We start from the raw sequence: 13,553 nt of genomic DNA, 5'->3' as shown, positions 1-13,553 counted from the left end.
TGGCAAAATGCCTGCCTCATTGTAGGTGCCCCGCAGGAGGTGGTTCCCCTGTCTTTATGTACTGACCGTGACATCTATATTAAATTATTGGCCTGGAGGAGGTTGGAGCAGGCGGAAGGCTGAATGGCCCGTTCTTTGTATTTATTTTTGAACATTGCAGTCTTGTGTTGTTGCAAGGTGAAAAACTGGTATTCACTGACAGTATACCATCATGGTGTTTAAAATTACAGAAGGTATTCTCCGTGTGTGTGTGTGTGTGTGTGTGTGTGTGTGTGTGTGTTGAAGAACACAAGAACTAGTGTTTTAATAAGATCACTATCCAAGATATAATAGTTAAAATGAAAGGAGTTGGGGAACTAAACATATAAGATTTGAGAGACCAGGGAAATGTTCTTATGAAAAATACCCAATTCCCTACATGAGTTCAAATAAATGAAGCATTCTGGCAACCTGTTGTTGGTACCGAAAGCTTCTGTGTTTGTTCCGTGTGTCTGGAAATGGCAGTCTTTAGCCTAAGCTGACAATGATGCATAATAATTATATTTAGCTATCACCTCATGATATTTGCTCTCAATCTATCTTAATATTTCTTGACTGTTTCTAATTGGGACAGGTTTAATGAGACCCTACATTGAGTTCTTTACTCCTTTTTTCCTTCCCACTCTCCTCCTAACCCTACCTTGATGCTACATCCAGAGAATGGGTAACCTGTAGCAGACCAGGGTCAAAGAGGGGGGCAGTCCACTATCTCCTGAGGTCCAAATCAGTCTCTGAGCTTCAGAGACTCAGAGCAACTAGGGAAAGTTTCCCCAAGGAGATGGGCATCCAGCCAATGCCGACCCCAGAAGGGATAACAAGCTCGAAGCTGACACTTGTGTAACAAGAAGCTTTGGGACCCAAATGCAAAGAAGGGAGCCCTGATGTTCTCAGGGCCATTATCTCTATGCAGAGTAATCCCGGGGATTCTTTCTCTCTCTAGTTTTTTTTTTTTTTTTTCTCCTGAGTCTGAAATTTTTTCTGTAATGAACATACTGTACTTTCATGACCTAAAACTGAAAAACTAACAGTCTGCAATGGGGATGGGCTGGAGTTCGAGGGTCCCATACTCACCTGCTGTGAGTGAGGCCATGGTCACAGGGTTCAGCTCCATCCAGATCTGACCTGCCATGTGGGCCATGTCCCAAAGCCTAGTCCCACCCAGATTCTTTCTTGACCAGAGAGGCAGCTGACCAGCCCACTTCAGTGAGGCTCCTGGGACACAGTTGCTGAGTATGTGGAAAACAGAAAAAGTCTTGCCGGGGTCTGTGGATACAAAGTTTGGGTTGTTGATGGCTTTGATTCTCAGATATCAGAAGCATTACCAGACACTGAAGCTTAACCCCAGCCTACATTTCAAGCCTTAACTTGAGCTTCTTCCTGACCCACCTGTTCTTTCCATGCCTTGTTTACATATTTATACCTTGCTTATGCAACTTCCTCAACTTAAAATGCCCCTTCCTTCCCCTATCCAGTCCACTAGAAAATAGGAAAACTCCTACACACCCTTCAAAGCCCAGGTGGAGTACAGCCTCCTTTCAATAGCTTTCCCTGATCACTAACCCCAAGCAGTTGCAATTTCCTTCTTCTATCCTCCTCCAGGATTTCCTATAGACTGCAATTATTTAGATGTATAATACAATTATTTCTTTGACAGTATGTCTGCCCAACTAGATCATGTATTCCTCAATACCATAAAATGTGTCTTAATTCCTATTTCACAGGACTTCTCATTCATTGAGTCTACCCATCTCCCCAGCCAGCATCCCTTGGGCCAACGCTATGCTCAATACTGTCACATACACACAGGTGCAAGACAGTGTGGCTTCTTTGGGAACCACATGCACCTCCACGTGACCTGGAACAAAAAACTTGGACAACCTGTTAGACACAACTTGTTAGACACAAGCAACCTTGACCCAGGCCTTGGGAAATCTTGCCTCTTAACCCAAAGACGTGGAGAGAGATGATGTCCCTCCCATCCCGGTAACTGCTTACTCCAAGAAGCACACCAGCTACACCCCACCTCGCCCCAACCCATTTTGGCATCTGGAGATGCAGGAAAGTAACTGACTCCAGATTTGAAGCCAAACTAGGAATCAAAACCCAAGGGTCCTGTTGCCAGTTGGTGTGATATACCAGAATTTGCTGGCCATCCGTGGGCATTTTCTAATGATGAAATTCGCCATGCAACCGCCCTATCCTTGAAGATGCCAGAGGAAGTCTATCAGGTCCTTGATGCTAACACTTCTTGAGGGAAACTGGTGCAAAGAAAAATTGGCCATCCTACACCCTCGAGTCTGTAAGCACTCAGCTCCCTGGAGGGCTCAGGTCTGTGCTTCCTTCTTACCACTTCCCACGGATTCCATTCCACCCGCCTCAATGGCCAGCCCGTTTTCCCAGCCCCAGGGCAAAAAGCAGGCCACAGGATTAATGGATCGCAGGCTTCCCCTTGGAGCAGGCACAGTCTCCCTGGCTGGGTCCTCTCCAGGTGGGTGTTAGGAGGCCTGGCAGCCGCAGCCCTGGGGGACTTCAGATACCAGGAGCTGTCAATGCCTACCACTCACTTACCCCTTGTGAACTGCAGAATCCATAGATTGCTGGGTAGTACTTTCTAATCTTGTGCCTTTTCTTAGATCCTTTGCCACTTGGCAACTTGCAGGCAGTTGTGCAGACAGCAAGGAGCATCTCATTCAATGCCAGTGTCAGAGCCTAGAACTCTGTCCTATTTTCCCTTCTTTTCCATTCCCCGCTCCGCCACCCCACCGCCCCTACAAGTGCTCTGTTTTGCTCATTTCTCCCTCTGCTCTCCCTTATTTGCATGACACCCTTCTATACCTCACCTTTCAAGTTCAGGACTCTCTCGATGGGCACCCCACCCTCCGACCCAGAGATCACAAAGTAAAACTTCCCACTGTGACAGAGGTTTGAAGCCAGGTGGGAGAAGTGCATCCTCCCGCCCTGATGGGAAGAGGTGGGTGAAGAGACTAAATCATCTTCTCAGAAAGGTGCCGCGGGTCCTCTGCTCAGGGGTTCAGCAAGCCCAAGTACCTGGGACCTCCATGGATGCCCAGTTGGGTGGGCGGTTGCCTGGAGGTCATTGAAGGGAAGTGAGGAAGTGGGACCAGCTTCCCTCCTGAGAGCAGCGCTGAACCAGACCCCTGCCCCGCCCTCCAGATCTCACTACCCAAATCTGGCCACCATGCCTCACAGAGCCCTTAGCTAAGGGGCTCCCCCGGCTGGGGGAGGGGGCATCTCTGGACCCTCCATTCTCAGGGAATGTAGCTCTCCGGCTGTACCCAAGGGGACAAGAAATAAAGGACTGAGGTGACTTTCATCTAGATTGCTCACCTGTTTGTGGCTTTCCAAGGGTTTCATATTTCAGGGTCCCATCCCTGCATTGGGAAAATCCCCTGTAGGAGGACATGGCAACCCACTTCAGTATTCTTACCTGGGAAATCCCATGGACAGAGGAGCCTGGCGGGCTACAGTCCATGGGGACGCAAGAGTCAGACATGACTAAAGTGACTTAGCACATACACAGTATATCAGGGACCAATTCTGTCAGGGAACTCTGGGGCCTGGCCTGGGAAGGCAGAAGGACCCAGGTCCAGACAGTAGCAGTGTGGTCTCATCAGGAGAGGCTAGGACCAAGGGACTTCCCTGGTGGTCCAGTGGTTAAGACTCTGCCTTTCAATGCAAGGGATGAAGGTTCAATTCCTGGTCAGGGAACTAAGATCCCACATGCCACCGGGCAACTAAGCCTGCATGCCACAGCTACTGAGATGGCACTCCACAACCAGAGAGAAGCCCATATACCACAACTAAGACTCGACACCGCCAAAAATAAGTAAACAAAATCAGCCACCTCTGAAAGACAAAGCCTTCATTCATCTCCAAATGTCTATTGGACCCTTAAAGCTGTCTTTGCTTGGGGGTCCCCCAGAAGCAGAGCCTGAGACAAGTATTTTAACACAAGCAGTTTATTTTGCTGGGGACACAAGAGAGCACTCAGTTAGGCAGTGGGTAAGACAGGAAAAGGAAGGTGCGTGAGCATGCAAGTTCCACTGTGGATTCCTGGAGCACTTATACACCAATTCCCATCAGTCATTGGTTAAGAGCTATTGCCAGGGAAGTTTAACACCCCAGCACATCTGCCCTGATGCATGGGGGCTGGGGGTGAAGCAAGCTCTGGAGGCTGGTGCTGGCCCTGGGACCAGGAGAAATAGGTTGAAGGTGGAGCCAGTGAGCCAGGGAATGGGCCAGGGCACTGAGAACATCTAAGACCCCTCCTGTGTGCCAAGTATCTTGAGAGCTACAAAGATAGAAAGGATACAGCCCCTGCCCTTGAGAAGCTGAAGCTCCTCTGGGTTTCTCTCCAGTCAAATGGGGAGACCAATCTCTGCCCTTCCCATACAAGAGCTGCTGTCAGATCCATTGATTGGACAGTACCCTCGAGAATAAATACTAAAAGCTCGTTACAAATGTAAGATGGGATGGGGGGGCAGCTGTCAGCTTCCAGCACTGTGTTTTGTTTTGTTTTGTTTTGTTTTTAATAATTTTATTTATTTAGGCTGTGCTGGGTCTTCGTTGCCTCTCAGGCTTTTCTCTAGTTGTGGCGAGTAGGGGCTACTCTGTAGTTGCGGTACTCGGGCTTCTCGCTCCAGAGGCTTCTCTTGTTGCAGAGCACGGGCTCTAGGGCACATGGGCTCAGTAATTGTGGCTCCCCGGCTCTAGAGCACAGGCTCAGCAGTTGTGGTGCACAGGCTTAGTTGCTCCATGGCATGTGGGATCTTCCTGTATCAGGGATCGAACCTGTGTCTCCTGCATTTGCAAGGTGGATTCTTTACCTCTGAGCCACCAGGAAAGCCCAGCACTGTGTTCTTTACTTGCCCTGAGACAAGCTCCAGTCAGAACAACCCTGGCTGAGACAGCCTGCATCACCCTGGTCCATGAAATGAGGTTCCTGCAACTCCCCATCGAGCCTCAGCTCTTCTTAAACATCTCACATGTCAGTTTCAAACTAGCTCAACAAGACACGATGGGTTCTGAGGTGGGAGAGAGCTGGAAGGAAAGTCTCATGTTCTATAAACCAGGACATTCCTCCATAGGGTCCACAGAGTTGAGCTTCTTCTCTGTGATAGAATAGTATGTGTTAGTTTGTGTGCCACCTAGCTCTGTACACACCCTTCATGCACACGCATGCACATTTACACACACATGGATGTACATATGCACACATCAAGCACCAGAATCTAAAAAGAGGGGAGACTATCTTATATCCCGAGCATTTAAGGGTCCAACTCAGCAATTTCCCACCTCTTGCTCCCCTCCCGCTGCTAAGAGGATGTTGAGTGTTGGGTTCCGCATTTCCAGAGGATGCTGATGAGGAAAGGAGTTGCTGTCCCAAGGCCACTGGGTCCCTGTGACTTCGAAGGGCCCAGAACATCCTCCCAAGCGCACTGACAAAACACCTCCGGTGCTCCCATACTGAAATCCCAGAAAACCCATCCCGGACTTCTCAGTGTTCTTGAGGATTAGCAATCCAACTATTTTCATGCTGTGTGTAATTTCTGTCATTATTTCCTTTTTAAGAATCTGCATTCAGACAAGTTTCTTTTGAAAATGTCCACCTGTCTTAGCTATAGTTAGGGAAAGGAAGTTTTGTCTGTGCCAGTCTTAAAGAGGAGCAGCACGCCTGGGGGCCGAGAAGGGGGTAGTAGGGAAAGAAAGGAAGCCCTCCCCTCCTGAGGCTCTCCTGCCAAAGCTCTTCTCTGCTGACTCGACAGGTGTGGGGTCTGGTCCTCAAATGCTGAGCTTGTTGCCACTCTCAGGGTACTTCCCTCAACCCCGTCTCCTCTGAATAATAGATTTCCCTCTTCTCTTCAAAATTCCCCCGAATCTCCTCCATCTCCAAAGCTTTCCAGCTGTCTAAGGTGACTTTCCTGCTTTCTAAGGTGATGTGCGACACTGTAAGCCATGATGATGCTTTAGGAGAGTTCATGTTTTCACATGGGATGGGGGTGGTGTTGAGGGGGTGCGTAATCATTGCCACAGGAGCCCCAGTCCTCCAGGTAATGTTGTTCAATCACTCAGTCAAGTCCGATTCTTTGCAACCCCACGGACTGCAGCACGCCAGGCTTCCCTGTCCTCCATTAGCTGGATAATACCTGTATACATTAATAATGGTCTTCCTGGGACTTCCCTGGTGGTCCAGTGGTTAAGACTCCATGCTTCCAATGCAAGGGGTGCATGTTCAATCCCTGGTCAGGGAACAAGGATCCTGCATGCCACAGGGTACTGCCAAGAAAAATTAATACATAACGGTGGGTGGCTCAGATGGTGAAGAATCTGCCTACATTGCAGGAGACCTGGGTTCAATCTCTAGGTTGGGAAGATCCCCTAAAGAAGGAAATGGCTACCCACTCCAGCATCCTTGCCTGGAGAATCCCATAGTCAGAGGAGTCTGGCGGGCTAAAGTCCACAGGGTCGCAAAGAGTCAGACATGACTGAGCAACTAAGTCTTTCACTTTTCCCAAAAAACACCTCCTAGAGAAGGAAAGGGATTGTCACAGTGTCTTAGAAGAAGTACTGTGGGTCCAAGGTCAAAGGGTCTGAGGCCCCCTCCTCCTAGAACCTTTGGCATTCGCTCACTCACCACTCGCGTGGTGCTGGACGTGTTGTCTGAGCTCTTTTGGGGACTCAACTTGCTCACCCTTGGATTTGGTTTGCTAAGGCCCCCACCAGGTGTTAGTTCTGTGGTAGAAACGTTAAGCCCCTGAGGACGGTTGATGGCCAAAGGGGAGCTTAGCCAATTCCCAACCCAACTTGAGTAAACACCAACAGAGCTGACCACATTCAGGGACCCTTCTGCTGCCTGGTCTTTTCTCAGAACTTTCCATGGTGCTTTTCCTGCCAACAAGGATTAGTATCTGTCCAAGGACAGGGTCCCGAGAGACCCTCTAGGCTCTCCAGGCCATCAGTACCATCTGCTCACGCCCCCTGGCAGCTGCCTCAGCCGATCTCGGGGGCAGTGGGCAGGGGAAGGCGGGCAGGAAGGGCCGCCAGTGTTACTAAGGGTTTGCATGTGTCCTTGCCAAACCAGCCCCGGCCAAGGAGAAAAAGACTCCCCAGAGTGAAAGGGAGGGGACGGAGAGCCTCCCCACCCTCATGGAGGCTACGATCAGACTTTCCACACTGCTCTGACCCTACAGGCCCAGGGCCTACCGCGCCCTCGCCCCTTCTCTGTGTTTGCACCAGGAGAGAGGCCTGTTTATCACTCTGGGTGGGACCCAAGCCTGTGGGGAATTGAAAAGAAACAGCCGGCCTAGGTTGCTATTGTTTTGTTTAAACAAACCACTGGCCGGGCTGACTTGGGAAGGAATGAGGGGGAGGCTGGGAACGAGGGGGAGGCCAGGCTGGGCTGGGCTTCCCTGGCCTCAGCACCCACCTTTCAGTCCTGCTAGAGAGGCCAGGGAGCTATTCGGAGAAAGCGACTGGAAGGCCTCAGGTCCTCCCCGCCTCTCCTGGGAGAGAGAAGAGTATCCAGGAGAGGGGCCTCCATTTCCCCCACACATCCTGCCACCCCAGCACCTCAGCTGCTGGCCACACCAGGGTCTCAAGCCAGCCCTAGATAAGGCCTGGCCTGATCCTGGGGGAGAGGGGGTAAGCAGAGCTCAGGTCCATCTGAGGGGCTGAATTAGAAGGCTACCTGGGTGTTACTGAGCAAACAAGATGGGGTGAGGCTGAGGGCAAGGACATCAAAAGACATGCAGGAAACAGTGGGAGTGGGGCTCAAAGCGGGGCTCCATCCTTCTGCAGTCTCCTGCCCCTTCTTCCCACCACAGGTGACCTAGCTGGACACGGAGGAGCAGGGGGAGGGGAGGGAGAGGGATATTCTGGCACAAACTTGGACAAACTGCAGCCTAAAGGGGAGAACAGGAAGGGGATGGGGGGTCTGGAATGGAACGGGGCTTGCGTTTTTGTAAAAAGGAAACCACACTGGGGTTTGGGTCACTCAGACTCTGAGAAGCTCTGCAGAGACCTGAGGAGAAATATCGCATGCTCCCCTGCCCCACCCCACCCCTACCTCCTCTCACGGGTAAGGAGCAGGGGCCGCACCAGCAGGGCTGGGTGGAAAGGTGGCCAGGGCACAGTTAGGTGTTGGCAGAACCAGCGAAGAGCCACACTAATCACCATCATTAAGGCTATAAAACCCCACACCTAGGGGCCGCAGGACTCTCTGGCATGGCCCGGGGCCCTGAGCCATGGCACAGACCCAGGGGCCCGCTCCAGCACCTTTCATCTGAGCATCTCCCGGCCCTGCACAAACAGTAATTAGCACCCGCCCCCAGGATCACCTCATTATCTCACAGACACTGAGTGGATGGGAGGGGGAAGGGAAAGGGAGCAAGGGAAGGGGGAAAACTGAGGCTGTCCCAGCCACCCAGCATGGTGGACTGAGTCCCCTCGAGCCTCAGAATCAGGTGGTCCAGCCTCCTCTGGCCCTCCCTTGCCCTGCTAGCTGCTCAGGCAGCCGTTGGCAGAGTATTCTGAAGGTCCCAAAGACAGCCTGAGAGGATGGGCAAGCAGTGAGCATGGTCAGCCCAGGCACTAGATTTAACAGGACCCACAGACCTAGAGGCGCATCCTGGGCTCAGCCTAGGAGCACGGAGGGTGAGGGGGGGATGTCTCTTCCGGAAGGATCCTCTCAGGCTCTCCATAGACCAGGGGGTCCGTGCCTTGCCAGCAGGTCATCCCCAACAATGTCTGTATCTGTCCTCTCTCCCAGACCCCCTGAGGCACCATTCTAAACCCCACAGCCTGTCCTAGCAGCATCCCCCAGGACAGTCAGACCGCTTCCTCCTTTCCCATCCTGCTCTCTCAGAGAGAAAGACAGAACTCAGCAGAGCCTACTGGGACTGAGTGGATGGTGTGGTCTTCCGCTGCCCTGGGAGTAACCGTTGCCCGTGCCTATCTCTTATTTTCAGGGCTCCGACATGAAGATAGGGAAGATTCAGGGCCAGGAGTTATCGCGTGAGTGACACCCTCCAGGGCCCCTCCCCCCAGCCAGGGCAATGACAAGCATCATAGCAATACAGCTTCACGGTGTGGGAAGCACTGATCCCCGAGTTCACTTGGACGTTCTGATTTAATCTTCACAACTGTCCTTTAAGGTCACTGCCATCAACATCTCTTTTATAAAGAGGAGGAAACTGAGGCATAGACCCACCTGTCCCATGTCACACAACCAGTAAGAGATGGAGCCTACATTAACTTACAGGGCTTTTCTGAGACAGAACCCGGAACCAGAACTGCCCCCCAAAATGGGCTTGGTCCCCTCCCTGCTCTCTCCCAGCCCTACTATGCAGCTGCATGGACCTCCCTTTTCTCCAATCCCCTCTTCTTCCCACCCCCATCCTCACCACCAGCTCCCCTCCTCCCTTCCCTCTGGGATCCGCCAGCAAGAGCAGGCCCACCACTCAGCTTGAAGCAATTGCTCCAAGGATGAGCTGGCCCCTGGCAAAGGGTTGAGCAAGAAAAAAAACAACTGAGTTTCATGGTTTGGTGAAGCAACACAGACTCGGGCACCAGCCAGGCCTGGATACAAAGCCCAGCTCCACCACTGACTGTCAACTCAGAGCCCCAGTTTCCTCATCTAGATAATAGCCATAATACCCGCCTTCCCGAGTCGTGATGAGGATTCCGGGGATGCGACAACCCACTCTAGTATCCCTGACTGGAGAATCCCATGGACAGAGAGGAACCTGGCAGGCTAACAGTCCACGGGGTCACAGAGTCGGACACAACTGAGCGACTAACACTTGTGACTAGTGACATGGGAAAGCACCTAGCTGGGGCCTGGCCCCAAGATGCAGCTCAACAAATGTGTCCCATTGTCTTCCTCCTCGTGCCTCTCAGCTCTACTTTTGGAGGGAGAGTTTCTTCAGGAACACCCTAGTGAGAAGAGCTTCCATCTCCATCTCCCCCTAGGACAAATTCCCAGCTGCACAGAACCACTGAGATCCATCACTGGACAGCAGTATTTGTATAAAAAAAAGCGTCAATTTACCCACACGCACACACTGCAGAGCCCCTCCAAAATAGCCTGGGCACACATGCACCAGTTCCTGCAAAACCCACACCCACCCCAGTGTAGACCCTGGTTCACACAACTCACATGACTTCTGGCAGACCCTGGGTTCACACACACACACACACACACATCTGCTCTGCAATGTAAAAACCCAGGGAGGAATGAATAGTCAGGAATTCCCCTGGCTGCGAGCATGCCAGAGGCCGGAAGTGCACCAGGAGGAAAGCTTCCACCGCTCTGAGAAGCAAGTGATTCTCATCTAACTGACAATCAGGAGAGGGAAGTGGCCATCATATGTCAATGCTCCATCCCACTAGCAGCATCCTTGCAAACACTCCATCCCCACCCACCCCTCAGAAGATGCTTGGTTCCTTGGAAAGAAAGATGAAGGGAGCAGAGGGGTGGGAAAGAGGCACCACACTCTTGGAAGGAGGCCCAGCTGGAACAGTCTGCAGGAGTCTGACCCGCAAAACCCCGAGGCCCTGCATAAACTTAGGGGAAGGATGAGAGATGTCCCCACTCCACATCTCCCCCTCAACAAACAGTGCCTCCCGCACAAAGAGCAAAAGGAGGGGAGATGGGCACTCTCCTCCGGAAGAGACTGAGTCAGCTCCCGGTGCCCCAAGCACCCAGATCCTACAGCTTCCATGATCAAACCTTTGAACCGAGTCCCACCCACCCCCGTAACCACTTCCAGATCCTCCGGATCCAGCCAAGAAATTTGCTTCTTTGGGGATTGAGTTCATAAGGAAATGCTGAGAAAATAAATAAAAATCCCCTGCCAAACACACTCGCAGAGGAAGATGGGGTTTCTCTTGAGGCAGGAAATCCATCAGGATAGACCAAAGCGGAAAGGAGACAACACCAAGACCCACTGGTCCGGAAAGGCCCAAGAGTCCAGCCAGCACCCAAGACCTTCAACCTGCCCACACCTCCTCCTCCCCCCACCACCCCAAACAAAGCGCTTCTTAAATGAAGTGACTGAAGATGAGATTCTGCCCAAGATAAAGCCTGAAGGTCTGCAGTATGTGGACCTCCCCCCACCCACACACACACAGCTGGGACCCCAGGAGAGTCAGCGAGGACCATGAAAAGGACCAAGACTGACTCTTTGCCCCCTTCCCAGAGCAGCCAGGAGCCCCTGTGTACTGGGGCACATGGAGCCTACCCTCTCTCCTTTTTCTTCCCATAGCCTACCATCCTCCCTCCCCACCAGCACACAGTGGCTTACATCGCTACCAGTTCTTTGTCTATCTTCAGGAAGGAAGGACCATCTCTCTCTCTCCCAAAGAAAACAAAACTCGAGGTAAGACCTTCCCATTATTCAAAACTGGGGTGAATTCTGGGGTGGAAGTGAATGGTTCGAGTATTTGTGGGCAAGTTGGGACCTTAACTCTACCCATGAGCCTTAGAGTGTTAGTCGCTTAATCATGTCTGACTCTTTGCAACTCCATGAACTATAGCCTGCTAGTCTCCTCTGTCCATGGGATTCTCCAGGCAAGAATACTGGAGTGGGTTGCCATTCCCTTCTCCAAGGGATCTTCCTGACCCAGGGATCAAACCCGGGTCTCCTGACTTGCAGGCAGATTCTTTACCATCTGAGCCACCAGGGAAGTCCATGAGCCTTGGAGGCCAGAGTCAAAGGGTGTGGTGTCTCTTGAGAATAAACCGGGATGAATGTCCCAAAAGAGATGTTGACATCAGACATGGTCTCCCCCTAGAAGCCAGTTCCATCATCCCTGATGGAGGCTTTAGTTGGGTAGTTGGGTCTATAAGGCAGGGTCCCAAAGTGGGTAACTAGAGTCAGAGAAAGAAGCATCTCCTCCAGTAGCTTCAAATGGCATGTGCAGGCAGCTACCCCACAGCACTTCTGCATATAATTGTACCCAGTAATTGAGTCTGATCTGGGCGAGAGGGCCCTGGAATGCCATCCTGCCGGTCTGTCTTCATCGGTCCTTAATTGCTCTGTGCCATCTCAGTGGTGGGACAGAGACATCCCTGGCCATGCCCCCTCTTTGGCTTCTCTGAGCAGCCCTCCCAGCACTCTCCAGAGGACCCAGAACCCGCAGCACCCCAGTGGTTAACCCAGCCTGCATGGCCTTGGTCCTCCTACCACCAGAGCTGAGGCCCTGAAGGAGCTGGGGACACTTGGCTACTGAGATGCGATGTCACAGGTGACTCACCTGACCCTGTGAGGGCCACGCCACCCTCTCTGAACCTAAGATTTCTCTTCATGAATGTGGGAAATAATGTGATCCCTGTGCGCTGTATGTCTCACACCCCGTTTTAGGGAAGGGAAGAGAATGTGGAATGCACGAATGCCAACTTGGGAGGACAAAGGGCACATCCCCCAGGCTGACAGAGGGTGAGGGGGTGGGTGGGCGTCATCAGCCATTTCCTCTCACCCAGTGATCCTAACCAACCTCCACCCACTGGGAAGCCAGAGAAGGTATTGTCACAAGTCTGCCTCGGGCCTCAGAGGAGAGGAGGGGAGTGTGGAGCCCTTCAGATGTGCCGAGCAGGGTCCACCAATCACAGGTGGCTCCAGGCCGCCCTGGAAGTGGAGCTGGTACAACCTTTCTACCGGTGAACCTTCCCCAGATGCCCCGAGCGCCTCACCAATCTGTAAATCTATTCAAACAGCTTTGCCAGAGACATGGTTTCAAGTTTGGCTACAAAGAGAGAAGGGAAATAAAAATGTTTCTTGTCCAGACCAAGACCAGTTTCTCCAGTTCCCTAGGTCCCTGTCTCATCACGAAGCCCCTTCCACCAATCCTGGTACTGCGATTTTCCAGGGGGGCTGGAAACCAGCACCTCAGCCTACAATGTTTATGCGACATGGGAGTCGAATAAAGGAACACAGTGCCTTTGAGGTCCACATTAAACATCAGGGCCTCAATGCCAGTGCCCTGGACAGGATAACGCTCAGACAGTCCCCTGAAGGGGCCTCCAGCGGACCAAGTACTCTTCCAGGGTGAGAGAGGGATGGAGCCGGGAGAAACATTAGGCGATGCCCAGAGGAGCTGCGAAAGGGGCGAAGGAGGAGGACAGGTGCGCGCACCAAAGACCTCTGCCACCCCTTGCACAGCTTGTCCTCCAGAGCCATCGGTGCCTTTCCTATGACTGCAGCAGCAGGCAATGAAACTGCAAGCCCATTGGGCCTGAAACTCATTATTCGTCCCCTTTGGATCTTTGCCAAAGCCACGGTTTTTTGTGCACTCCCAGCAAAACCCTCCTTCCATCTCTGTGAAAACTTTGGAACCGGACTTGCCGCTGGGCAGAGTCCCTTTGGCTACCATATGCTGTTTTGTTTGCTGCCAGCAATGGAGACGGTAAAATTATTCTGGCAGATGAAAGTTTCCAGGTTCTAGTCCCATGGTGTGATGTCTTCCATGTGCCCCGTGCTAAGGTCTTTGGAGGG

At 52.1% G+C, this 13,553-nt stretch overlaps 1 protein-coding gene across 8 annotated transcripts in view; it reads left to right on the top strand.

Annotated features, from left to right (window-relative positions):
• PEBP4 (phosphatidylethanolamine binding protein 4) overlaps window positions 1–13,553 on the top strand; it is a 225,627-nt gene that overhangs the window by 200,631 nt on the left and 11,443 nt on the right. For 5 of the 8 annotated variants that reach the window (XM_070794911.1, XM_070794912.1, XM_070794908.1 and 2 more), the window contains 2 exons: window positions 9,027–9,072; window positions 11,325–11,438. In XM_070794911.1, coding sequence (XP_070651012.1) covers window positions 9,027–9,072; window positions 11,325–11,438 — 160 coding nt within the window. The remainder of the gene's footprint in view (window positions 1–9,026; window positions 9,073–11,324; window positions 11,439–13,553) is intronic. The other 3 variants (XM_070794916.1, XM_070794914.1, XM_070794915.1) reach the window with 2 other exon arrangements.

This window comes from Bos indicus, chromosome 8, assembly GCF_029378745.1.
Source record: "Bos indicus isolate NIAB-ARS_2022 breed Sahiwal x Tharparkar chromosome 8, NIAB-ARS_B.indTharparkar_mat_pri_1.0, whole genome shotgun sequence".
NCBI classification, from domain to species: Eukaryota; Metazoa; Chordata; class Mammalia; order Artiodactyla; family Bovidae; genus Bos; species Bos indicus.
This window is presented reverse-complemented; position numbering and strand designations above follow the sequence as displayed.